Source organism: Scyliorhinus canicula, chromosome 21 (genome assembly GCF_902713615.1).
Source record: "Scyliorhinus canicula chromosome 21, sScyCan1.1, whole genome shotgun sequence".
In the NCBI taxonomy this organism is placed as follows: domain Eukaryota; kingdom Metazoa; phylum Chordata; class Chondrichthyes; order Carcharhiniformes; family Scyliorhinidae; genus Scyliorhinus; species Scyliorhinus canicula.
This window is the reverse complement of record NC_052166.1, coordinates 10,267,111-10,279,583: the sequence shown is the minus strand read 5'-3', so window position 1 is coordinate 10,279,583 and position 12,473 is coordinate 10,267,111. Positions and strand designations below refer to the sequence as shown.

General features: G+C 44.0%; 1 protein-coding gene across 4 annotated transcripts in view; it reads left to right on the top strand.

The window, feature by feature from the left end:
• LOC119955555 (O-sialoglycoprotein endopeptidase) overlaps nt 1-11,365 on the top strand; it is a 42,768-nt gene extending 31,403 nt beyond the window's left edge. Inside the window, exons 7-11 of one of the 4 annotated variants that reach the window (XR_005458490.1) lie at nt 919-984; nt 1,489-1,579; nt 3,481-3,556; nt 5,353-5,477; nt 11,137-11,365. Coding sequence is in view for 1 of the 4 variants with exons in the window: in XM_038781847.1 (XP_038637775.1) it covers nt 919-984; nt 1,489-1,579; nt 3,481-3,556; nt 5,379-5,477; nt 11,137-11,176 (372 nt within the window). In the remaining 3 variants the exon portion in view is untranslated. Of the gene's footprint in view, nt 1-918; nt 985-1,488; nt 1,584-3,480; nt 3,557-5,352; nt 5,478-11,136 lie in introns of all 4 variants that reach the window. The other 3 variants (XR_005458491.1, XR_005458492.1, XM_038781847.1) reach the window with 3 other exon arrangements.
• The last annotated feature ends 1,108 nt before the right edge of the window (nt 11,366-12,473 follow it).

Here is a 12,473-nt window from a genome sequence, read left to right as displayed (position 1 = left end):
CATGCCAGTTTCATCCAAACAGTGTTTCGTCTCATTACCCCACAGACTCAGACTGTGTCCCATTGACAGACCCCCTCCAACGGTGTCCCATTGAAGGACTCCCTCCGACTGTGTCCATTGATGGACCCCCTCCGACTGTGTCCCTTTGACGGACCCCTTCCGAATGTGTCCCTTTGACGGACCCCCTCTGACTGTGTCCCATTGACGGACCCCTCCCGACTGTGTCCCTTTGACGGACCCCCTCCGACTGTGTCCCATTGACGGACCCCCTCCGACTGTGTCCCATTGACGGACTCCTCCCGACTGTGTCCCATTGACGGACTCCTCCCGACTGTGTCCCATTGACGGACCCCCTCCGACTGTGTCCCAGTGATGGACCCCCTCCGACTGTGTCCCATTGACGGACCACCTCCGACTGTGTCCCATTGACGGACCACCTCCGACTGTGTCTCATTGACGGACCCCCTCCGACTGTCCCATTGACGGACCCCCTCCGACTCTGTCCCATTGACGGACCCTCTCCGGCTCTGTCCCATTGACGGACCCCCTCCGACTGTGTCCCTTTGACGGACCCTTTCCGACTGTGTCCCTTTGACAGACCCCCTCCGACTGTGTCCCATTGACGGACCCCCTCCGACTGTGTCCCATTGACGGACCCCCTCCGACTGTGTCCCATTGACGGACCCTCTCCGGCTCTGTCCCATTGACGGACTCCCTCCGACTGTCCCATTGACGGACCCCCTCCGACTCTGTCCCATTGACGGACACCCTCCGACTGTGTCCCATTGACGGACACCCTCCGACTGTGTCCCATTGACGGACCCCCTCAGACTGTGTCCATTAACGGACCCCCTCAGACTGTGTCCGATTGATCATTCTCCCTGTTTTGTTTAGTCTTGCATCTTTTATATTCTTTAGGAAGTTGCACATCGCATGTTGTCAGCTGAAGAATGCACTCCTGAAGACCTCTGCTTCTCGCTGCAGGTAATCCAACTTTGAAACGTCCAGAATCATCTTTTCCGCAGTTCCGTGTTACTTATAGACGGAAATGGTGTGAACATCAAAATAGTTCACAGTTCAATCTGGCCATTCCACGATGGAGAATATCCGCACAATCAGAGATATACACAGCACATACAGAGAGAGATCACAGAGTTAGAGAGAGATATACACAGGGAATACAGAGAGAGATCAGAGAGTTAGCGAGAGATATACACAGGGAATACAGAGAGAGATCAGAGAGTTAGAGAGAGATATACACAGGGTATACAGAGAGAGATCAGAGAGTTAGAGAGAGATATACACAGGGAATACAGAGAGAGATAAGAGAGTTAGAGATATACACAGGGAATACAGAGAGAGATATCAGAGAGAGAGATATACACAGGGAATACAAAGAGTCCAGAATGACACCCATCATCCTTTGTAAGCATCTAGCTTCATGGAAGGATATACCAGTCTGCTGATTGACTCTCTCTTTCTTTCTAGGAAACCCTGTTTGCCATGTTGGTGGAGACCACAGAACGGGCAATAGCACATTGTGCATCTGAAGAAGTGATGATTGTCGGAGGGGTCGGATGTATGTACATTGGAGGGGCTTCAGATGAGGGTGTGGGGTGGGGTTAGAGCGTGCGGTTGAAAGTTGTACTGAGCATGAGGTGGGCCGGTATTTCTGGGCATGGGGGTTGGGGATATTTGTCTGGCTGTGTGGCAAAGGGAGAGTTTGTCGGTGGAAAGTTCTTGGGGTGATAGTGGGGGGAGGTTCTGAATTTGAAGGGCAGGGCTGAAGTTTGAGAGTTGGGTGGTGTGTCAGGGATGCAGTGGAGGGTGAGGGTCTGAGGAAATTTGTCCATATTTGTAGATGAGGCAGAGGATCTGATACGATGGCTGGAGATGGGAGGAGAGTTGGACGGGCAGAGTATGCGGAGGTTTGTCGTGTCGGGGATGGGTCACAGATCAGAGGGCTCATTCAGGTGAGAGGTTGCTCTGCAATAACGTTAGTGATGTGGCTTGGGGTCAAATGGAATTAATGGAGAGACTTCAAGGTGAAGGTGATTTATTGGATTTGCGCCAGAGGACATGGTGAGTTCAGGGGTGACGGGATGTGAATGTTCGAATTTCTCTATTTACGATCTGATCTTCAGGATTTAGATTTCCGAGATCAATGGCAGAAAACTGGACAACATTAGAATGTGAGTGTGGGAGAGTGAAGACCATTTCCAAACTCTGTAGAGATTGATGGGGTTAGCGCAGTGTGAATGTGGGAGATGTAGACCATTTCCCAAACGCTGTAGAGATTGATGGGGTTAGTGCAGTGTGAGCGTGGGAGATGTGGACCATTTCCCAAACTCTGTAGAGATTGATGGGGTTAGTGCAGTGTGAGTGTGGGAGAGTGTGGACCATTTCCAAACGCTGTAGAGATTGATGGGGTTAGTGCAGTGTGAGCGTGGGAGAGTGTGGACCATTTCCAAACACTATAGAGATTGATGGGGTTAGTGCAGTGTGAGTGTGGGTGTTGACCATTTCCATACATAGATTGATGGGTTAGAGCAGTGTTAGTGTGCGAGAGTGTTGACTGCGGGAGGCTGTGGCATAGTGGCATTGTCGCTGAACTAGTAATGCAGAGACCCAGGATAATGATCTGGGGATCGGGTTTAAATCCCATCACACCAGGTGATGAAATTTAAACAATAAAATATCTGAAATTATAAGTCTAATGATGACCATGAAACCATTGTCGATTGTAACAAAAACCCATCTTTCACTAATGTCGTTTAGGGAAGGAAATCTGCCGTCCTTACCTGGTCTGGCCTACATGTGACTCCAGACCCACAGCAATGTAGTTGACTCTTAAATGCCCTCTGAAATGGCCCAGCAAGCCACTCAGTTATATTCAAACACCATGAAAACACAAAAAAGAAATGAAACTGGACCGACCACCCGGCATGTACCTCGGCCTCAAGGATGGCAGCGGTTCAAGAAGGCAACCCACCTCCACGTTCTGAAGGGCAATTGGGGATGGGCAATAAATGCTGGCCTAACCTGCGACGCCCACATCCCGTAAAATGAATTAAAAAATAATTTTAAAATGTCCCCAAACTGTGTAGAGATAGATTGGTCGGTGCAGTATGAGAGTGAGAGAGTATAAGCTATTTACTAATCTCTGTAGAGATAGATTGAGCTGTGCAGTGTTACTAACAGGCAGTAATTAGTCAGACACTGGTTGGAGATGGTGACTGTAGACATTGAGAAGTGGAATAGCAAATTTGGACACAGATTTGCACAATACCAACATATTGAAGGTGCTTTTACAGAGTGAAGAGAGGGATAGGGAGTGTTTTCACTGATGCTCAGGATGATGAATGGGAGGTGGACAGGAATTTGTTTACCATAGCCATTAGCATGCGAAGAGGCATTAAATTTGGGAGTTGCCATTGGCTGTGATCCTGATGAATAACAGTGTTCTGTGTCTTGTTTTAGGTAATCTGCGCTTGCAAGAAATGATGGCGGCAATGTGTGACGCACGAGGAGCCAAACTCTTTGCCACAGATGAAAGGTCAGTTTGATTGTCTTCATCGATTTTATTCTGACAGTCAACCTTTTTCCCGCACACTTTCCTCACTTACAACCCACGATTCTAATGTTTGATTTTGTTTTTTTCTTCGTTCCTGAGTTGGGGTGTCAGTAACTTTTCTCTGTGCAGGATTGCAAACATTTTAGGCCTGTGAAGAAAGACGGTATATGCGGTGTGTTTTTAAAATGTATTCATGGGATGTGGACGTCGCGGGCTAGGCTAGCATTTATTACCCATCCCTAATTGCCCTTTGCGAAGCTGCCTCCTTGAACTGCGGCAGTCCATGTGGTGTAGATACACTCACCATGCTGTTAGGGAGGGAGTTCTAGGATGTTGACCCAGCGACAGTGAAGAAATGGCCAATATATTTCCAAGTTAGGATGTGAGTGACTTGGCGGGGAACTTCACAGGTGGCGTTCCCAGGTATTTGCTCCTCTTGTCCTTCTACATTGTAGTGGTCGTGGGTTTGGAAAGTGCTGCCTAACAACCCTTGGTGAGTTGCTGCAGTACATTTTGTAGATGGTACACACGGCTGCGACTGTGCGTCGGTGGTTTGGGAGTGACTGTTTAAGGTGATATGTGGTGTGCCAATCAAGTGGGCTGCTTTGTCCTCGATGATGCTGAGCTTCCTGAGTGTTGTTGGAGCCGCACTCATCAAGACAAGTGGGGAGTATTCTATTCCACGCCTGGCTTGTGTCCTGTTGGTGGTGGACAGGCTTTGGGGAGTCAGGACGTGCAGGATTCCCAGCTTCTGACTTGCTCTGCTAACCATAATATTTATATGCTTGGGTCCAGTTCAGTTTCTGGTAAATTGTAACCCACAAGATGTTCATAGTTGGTGATTCAGCGATAATAAAGCCATTGAATATAAGAAGCGATGGTTTGATTCTCTCTTGTTGGATATAACCATTGCCTGGCACTTGTGTGGCACGAATGTTACTTGCTACTTTAGCCAAGCCTGGATATTGTCTAGGTCTTGTTGCATTTAGACATGGACTGCTTGATTATCTGAGGAGTCGTGAATGATGCTCAACATTGTGCAATCAACAATGAGCGCCACTTCTGACCTTATAATGGAAACAAGGTCATTGATGAAGCAGCTGAAGATGGTTGGGCCTGAAAAACTCCTGCAGTGATGTCCTGAAACTGAAATAACTGACCTCCAACCACCACAACCCTTTGTGTCAGGTCTGACTCCAACCGGTGGAGAGTTTTCCCCGATTCCCATTGACTCCAGTTTAGTTAGGGCTCCTTGCTGCCGTCCTCGGTCAAAAGCTGCCTTGATGTCAAAGGCATCTCTCACCTCACCTCTGGAGTTGAGTTTTTGTTGTCCATGTTTGAACCAAGGCTGTAATGTCAGGAGCTGAGCAGCTTGAGAGACTCTGGGGAAGCTGAGATGAATGATCCACTCAGCACTTTCTGGTGACGATTGTTGCAAATGCTTCAGCCTTATCTTTTGCACTGATGTGTTGGGCTCCACAATTGTTACGGATGGGGCTATTTGTGGATCCTCCTCCAGTGAATTGTTTAGTGGTTTACCACTACTAGATGTGGCAGGAGTGCAGAGCTTAGATCTGATCTGATAGTTGTGTAATTGCTTAATCCTGCCTATTACCTGTTGCTTATGCTTTTCGACATGCAAGTAATCTGTGTTGTCACTTCATCAGTTCAACCTCATATTTTAAATATGCCTGGTGCTGCTGACATGTCCTCCCTCAATTGTATAAACCTGGATAAGTGTAAATGCCCATCTTCTAATATCTTTCTTATCACCCCAGCTGACCAAAGCTCTACTCATTCCCAGATTCTGTATTGATAATGGCGCTATGATCGCACAGGCTGGATGGGAGATGTTCCGAGCAGGACATGTGACTGCACTGGAAGATTCGTGGATCACTCAGAGGTAACGATACAATTCTCTTTCATTGAAAACTTGTCTGAGATCCACAGAACGTCTGAATAGATGATAATTCAATTAAATCATATTAACACTCTTAATATTCTGATGCCAAAGATGTGCAGCACGGTAGCATGGTGGTTAGCATCAATGCTTCACAGCTCCAGGGTCCCAGGTTCGATTCCCGGCTGGGTCACTGTCTGTGCGGAGTCTGCACGTCCTCCCCGTGTGTGCGTGGGTTTCCTCCGGGTGCTCCGGTTTCCCCCCACAGTCCAAAGATGTGCGGGTTAGGTGGATTGACCAGGCTAAATTGCCCTTAGTGTCCTAAAAAAATAATGTTAATGGGGGTTGTTGGGTTACTGGTATAGGGTGGGCTTGAGTAGGGTGATCATTGCTCGGCACAACATTGAGGGCCGAAGGGCCTGTTCTGTGCTGCACTGTTCTAAAAAAAAAAGGTGGATTGGCCATGATAAATTGCCCTTAGTGTCCAAAATTGCCCTTAGTGTTGGGTGGGGTCACTGGGTTATGGGGATAGGGTGGAGGTGCTGATCTTGGGTAGGGTGCTCTTTCCAAGAGCCGGTGCAGATGGGCCGAATGGCCTCCTGCACTGTAAATTCTATGTCTATATGAATAAATCTTAAACACGCTAATATTCAGAGGATCATAATGTTAATGAATCATATTAAGACATTAATATCGCAAAGGTTATTATATTTACCAATTATATTCACACCCACTAATATCCTGAGAATTATTATATTAAAAAATCATACTAACAATCTAATATTTGGCAGATGATACCATTAATAAATTATTGACTCTAATATCCTGAGCGATATTATATTGATTCAGATTAACACATGCCATTATTCAGAGCTTTATTTGATCCATATATCAAATTAACACTTATTATTATGCTGAGAATTATTGTATTAATAAGTCATATTAACACAATTATTCGGAGGATTGTTATATTGATCAATCATGTTACAATACTATTCAGTGGTATATTATATTAAATCACATTAACACACACTAATATTCTGCGGATGGTTATATTAATAAATCACATCAACACACGCTAATATTCTGAGGATGGTTATGTTAATAAATCACAACACATGCTAATATTCTGAGGATGGTTATATTAATAAATATGCTAGTATTCTGAGGATGGTTATATTAAGAAATTATATTAACAGACACTAGTTTTTTGAGGATGGTTATCTGAATAAATCTCATTAACATACACTAATGTTCTGCGGATGGTTATATTAATAAATCATATCAACACACACTAGTATTCTGAGGATGGTTACATTAATAAATCACATTAACACACGCTTAAATTCCTTGGCATATTATACTAATAAATCAGATTAACACACACTAATATTCTGAGATGGTTATATTAATAAATCATATTAACATACGCTAATATTTTAAAGATGGTTTTATTAATAAATCACATTATCACACTAATATTCTGAGGATGGTTCTATGAATAAATCACATTAACGCACGCTAACATTCTGAGGATCATTATATTAAAAAATCACATTAATACGCTAATATTCTGAGGATGGTTAAATTACATTGACACACTAATATTCTGCGGATGGTTATATTAACAAATCACATTAACAGACGCTAATATTCTGAGGATGGTTATGTTAATAAATCACAACACTAATATTCTGAGGATGGTTATATTAAATTATATTAACAGACACTAATATTCTGAGGATGGTTATATTAATAAATAACACTGAAACATGCTGGTATTCTGAGGATGGTTATATTAATAAATTATATTAACAGACACTAATATTCTGAGGATGGTTATTTTAATAAATCACATTAACATATCCTAATATTCCACGATTGCTTATATCAATAAATCCCATAAAGTCACGCTCAAATTCTGAGGATGGTTATATTAATAAATCACATTAACACATGCTAATATTCGGTGGTTTATTATCCGAAAAAATCACATTAACACCCTAATATTCTGAGCATGGTTATATTAATAAATCGCATTAACACCCTTATATTCTGGATGGTTATATTAATAAATCACATTAACATACGCTAATATTCTGAGGATGGTTATATTAATAAATTACATTGACACACTAATATTCTGAGGATGGTTTTATTGATAAATCATAGAACATAGAACAGTACAGCACAGAACAGGCCCTTCGGCCCTCGATGTTGTGCCGAGCAATGATCACCCTACTTAAACCCACGTAACCCGTATACCCGTAACCCAACAATCCCCCCATTAACCTTACACTACGTGCAATTTAGCATGGCCAATCCACCTAACCCGCACATCTTTGGACTGTGGGAGGAAACCGTAGCACCCGGAGGAAACCCACGCACACACGGGGAGGACGTGCAGACTCCACACAGACAGTGACCCAGCCGGGAATCGAACCTGGGACCCTGGAGCTGTGAAGCATTGATGCTAACCACCATGCTACCGTGAGGCCCCTAAATCACATTAAAACACGTTAATATTCTGAGCATGGTTGTATTAATAAATCACATCAACATGCTCATATTCTGAGGATGGTTTTATTAATATATCACACTGACACATGCTAATATTCCAAGGATCGTTATCTTAAAAAATTTCATTAACAGACGCTAATATTCTGAGAATGGGTATGTTAATAAATCACAACACATGCTAATATTCTGAGGATGGTTATATTAATAAGCAACACTAAAACATGCTGGTATTCTGAGGATAGCTATATTAATAAATTATATTAACAGACACTAATATTCTGAGGATGGTTAAATTAATAAATCACATCAACACGCTAATATTCTGAATATGGTTATAATAATAAATTGCATTAACACACGCTAATATTCGTTGGTATATTATACTAATAAATCACATTTTAACATGCGAATATTCTGAGGATGGTTATAAACAAATCACATTAACACACGCTAATATTCTGAGGATGGTTCTATTAATAAATTACATTGACACACTAATATGCTGAGGATGGTTATATTAATAAATAACACAAACATGCTAGTATTCTGAGGATGGTTATATTAATAAATAACATTGACACACTAATATTCTGAGGATGGTTTTATTAATAAATCACACTGACACATGCTAATTAGGATGGTTTTATTAATAAATCACACTGACACGTGCTAATGAAGATGGTTATATTAAAAAATCACATGAACAGATGCTAATATTCTGAGGATGGTTATATAAATAAATCACATTAACACGTGCTAATATTCTGAGGATGGTTCTATTAATAAATTGTATTGACATACTCTAATATGCTGAGGATGGTTATATTAATAAATAACACCAACATGCTAGTATTCTGAGGATGGTTATATATTACAGCCTCAGAGGTTAGAGCTGCCTTCTTGAAAGTGAATCCGCAGAAAGCGACGGGCCCCGGCGGAGTCTCTGGGTGAGCACTTGGAGCCTGCGCAGACCAGTTGGCGAGTGTATTCGCAGATATCTTCAATACTCACTTCTCCGCTCTGAGGTCCCCACCTCCTTCAAGAAGACCACCATAATACCAGACCCAAAGAACAAGGTTGCGTGCCTCAATTACTACCGACAGGTGACCCTGATGTCTGTTATCGTGAAATGCTTTGAGTGGCTAGTCATGAGACGGATCAACGTCAGCCTCAAAGACGATCCATTGCAGTTCGCCTAATGCCGCAAATGGTCCCTAGCAGATGTTATTTCCCTGGCTTTACAATCAACACTCGAACACCTCGACAACAAGGAATTCTACGTGAGACTGCTGGGCATAGACTACAGCTCCGCCTTCAACACCATTATCCCGACAAAACTAATAACCAAACTCTGCAATCTTGGATTTGACCCCTTCCTGTGTAGCTGGATCTTTGACTTCCTCACTAACAAACCGTAATCTGTCAGGATAGGTAACAGTACCTCAGTACCTCCTCCACAATAGTCCTCAACACCGGGGCCCTGTAAGGATTTGTGCTCAATCCTCGACTGTATTCCTTATATATTCACGACTGTAGCACGATTTAACTCCAATTTGATCTATAGGTTTGCAGATGATACGACTGTGGTGGATCATATCTTGGCCCAAAATCGCAAGAAACTGCAGAGTATGGTGAACTCAGCCCAATGCACCACACAAGCTTGCCAGCTTCCCATTGATTCTGTATATACCTCTCGCTGTTTCAGGAAGGCAGACAGCATTGTCAGATACCCCTCCCTCCCAGGCTTTGCCCTCTTCCAGATCCTTCAATCAGGCAGAAGATACAGAAGTCTGAAGACCCACACATCCAGACAGGATGTGAACAGCTTTTCCCCCACAGCTACTAAACTCCTCAATGACTCTCCCTGGAAGAACACTATTCACAACGCCCTATGCTGCTCTTCCTCATATATTTACTTTGTTTGGCTCTTGTTCCGCACTAACCAATCACTATTTGTTGATGTACCATTTATCAATGTTCTCTGTTGATTATTCTTTTGTCTACTGTGTACGTTCCCTTGGCCGCAGAAAAATACTTTTCACTGTACTTCGGTACGTGTGACAATCAATCACTTGCTGCTGATACCGTTTGACACATAAGTAATCTTGTATTGCAGCTTCACCAGGTTGACACCTCATTTTTCAGTGTGCCTGATGTTGCTCCTGACATGCCCTCCTGCATTGAATCAGGGTTGATCCTCTGGCTTGGTGGTAATGGTAAAGTTCAGGATATGGCGGGTCATGAGGTTACAGATTGTGGTTGAGTACAATTCTGTTGCTGCTGATGGCCCACGGACTTCATGGATGTCCAGTCTTGAGTTTCCAGATCTGTTCAAAGTCTATCCTATTTGGCATGATGGTAGTGCCACACAACACGATAGAGGATATTCTCAATGTGAGGAGAGAACTTTGACTTCACAAGGACTGTGCGGTGATTAGTCCTTTCGCCAATGTATCTGTGGCACGCAGCTTGGTGAGGATGAGGTCAAGTATGTTTTTCCCTCTAGTCAGTTCTATCGCTACCTGCTGCAGTTCCAATGGTAGCTATGTCCTTCAGGACCCAGCCAGCTTGGTCTGTGGTGGCACTACTGAGCCACTCTTGGCGATGAACATTTAATCATCCGCCCAGAGTATAGTCTGTGCTCTTGCCACCCTCAGTGATGGAGGAGAACTGATTCATCAGCTGAGGGTGGCCAGTACGTGGTAACCAGTAGGAGGTATCATTGGCCATGTTTAACCTGAAACTTCATGGGGCCCAGAGTCAATGTTCAGGACACCCAGAGACACTTCCTCCCGATTGTATACTACTGTGATGCTCCTCTGCTGGGTCTGCCCTGCCAGTGAGACTGGACATACCCAGGAATGGTGATAGTGGTGTCTGGGACATTGCAATGCATGCTGGGTTTACTGCTGTTCTTTCTTGTACCTAGGGTGATGTGCACTGTTTAATTCATATTAAATTTTTTTGTAGGGGTTGATATAACTGAGTGACTTGCTGTGCCATTCCAGCGGACAGTTAAATATCACGTAGGCCAGATCCAGTCGGCATAGCAGATAAGATAAAATAGCAGTACTGATATCAGCCTTGTGTTAATGATAATAAATTACATCAATGAGTGATTGCCCATGTTCTTTACCGGCAGGTACCGGACAGATGAGGTGGAGGTTACATGGCGGAGTTAAAGGATGATCTCCAGGGTCAAGGGGTCAACCTGTAAAACAGCAGTGTCTGGGAGTGACGCCAAGATTTAAACCTTTATTTTCCTAACCTTCTCCACGTGTGGGCACAGACTGATTCTTAGCAAACAACTCAAAATCAAACCGTGGAACTTTTAACAATGAATAAAACAAGGTTTTAGTTTGAAGGACAGATCCATGAGATAAGTGCAAAGTTTCTTGACTGACTGTGGATTCAGTCAATCACAGCTGTCTTGTCTGTCGTAGGGATTGGATGAGGTTACAGAGGTAACCTGTTGTAAGACTTCTTACTGTGTTACAGGGGTAGGGAGGGTTGTAGGGGCTGGAGGTAGTTGCAAAGATGGGGATGGTTGTAGGTGCAGAAGCGATAGGGAGGGGTGCAGGGGATGGATGGCATTACAAACAAGAAAGGTTTTTAGGAGCTGGAGGAATATGGGGAAGGTTGTAGGGCCTGGAGGAGTTTACAGAGGTTGGGAGGGTTGTGGTGGTTGGAAGAGGTTACAGTGGTAGGGACTGGAGTAAGTACAGATAGGGAAGGTTATAGAGACAGGGAGGGATGGAAGGGGTTAGAGATGGGAAGGGTCATAGGGGCTGGAGGAGGTTGCCGAGATAGGGAAGGGTGCACGCGATAGGCGGGGTTACAGAGATAGGAAGGGCTGTAGGGGCTTGAGGAGAATGCAAAGATAGGGAGGGTTCTCAGGGCTGGAGGAGATTACAGAGATAGGTGGGCTGTGGAGGCTAGAGAAGGTTACAGAAATAGGGAGGGTTGTAGGGCTGGAGGAGGTTACAAAAATAGGGTTGTCGGGTTGTGGTTGGTTACAGAGATGGGGAGAGTTGGCGGGGCTGAAGCAGGTTACAGCGATGGGGAGGGCTGTTGGGCTACTGGAGAGGGAGGGGTGCCATCTAGAAGGACAAGGGCAGCAGATACATGGGGATAACACACCTGGAGGTTTCCTGACTTGGATCTATATCGCTGTCCCTTCACTGTCGCTGGGTCAGAATCCTGGAATTCCCTCCCTGTTACAATACCCTGGGCTAGTGTGCGGTCCAACTCCAGACCCACTTGGCCCAGAGTCACAACACAAGTGGTGACCAATAATACTTATAAAAATACCCCAAATCTTTGGTCCTTGTCTGCCCAATAATTGCAGTCACCAGGGTTGTAAATGTAAACATGAACTGTAATTAAATATGCAGCAAATACAACTGGTTAACTATCATCTAATTCCTAATTCTTTGTTTTAACTTGCCCCAAGTTTCCCCTACACGCACCCAATCACAT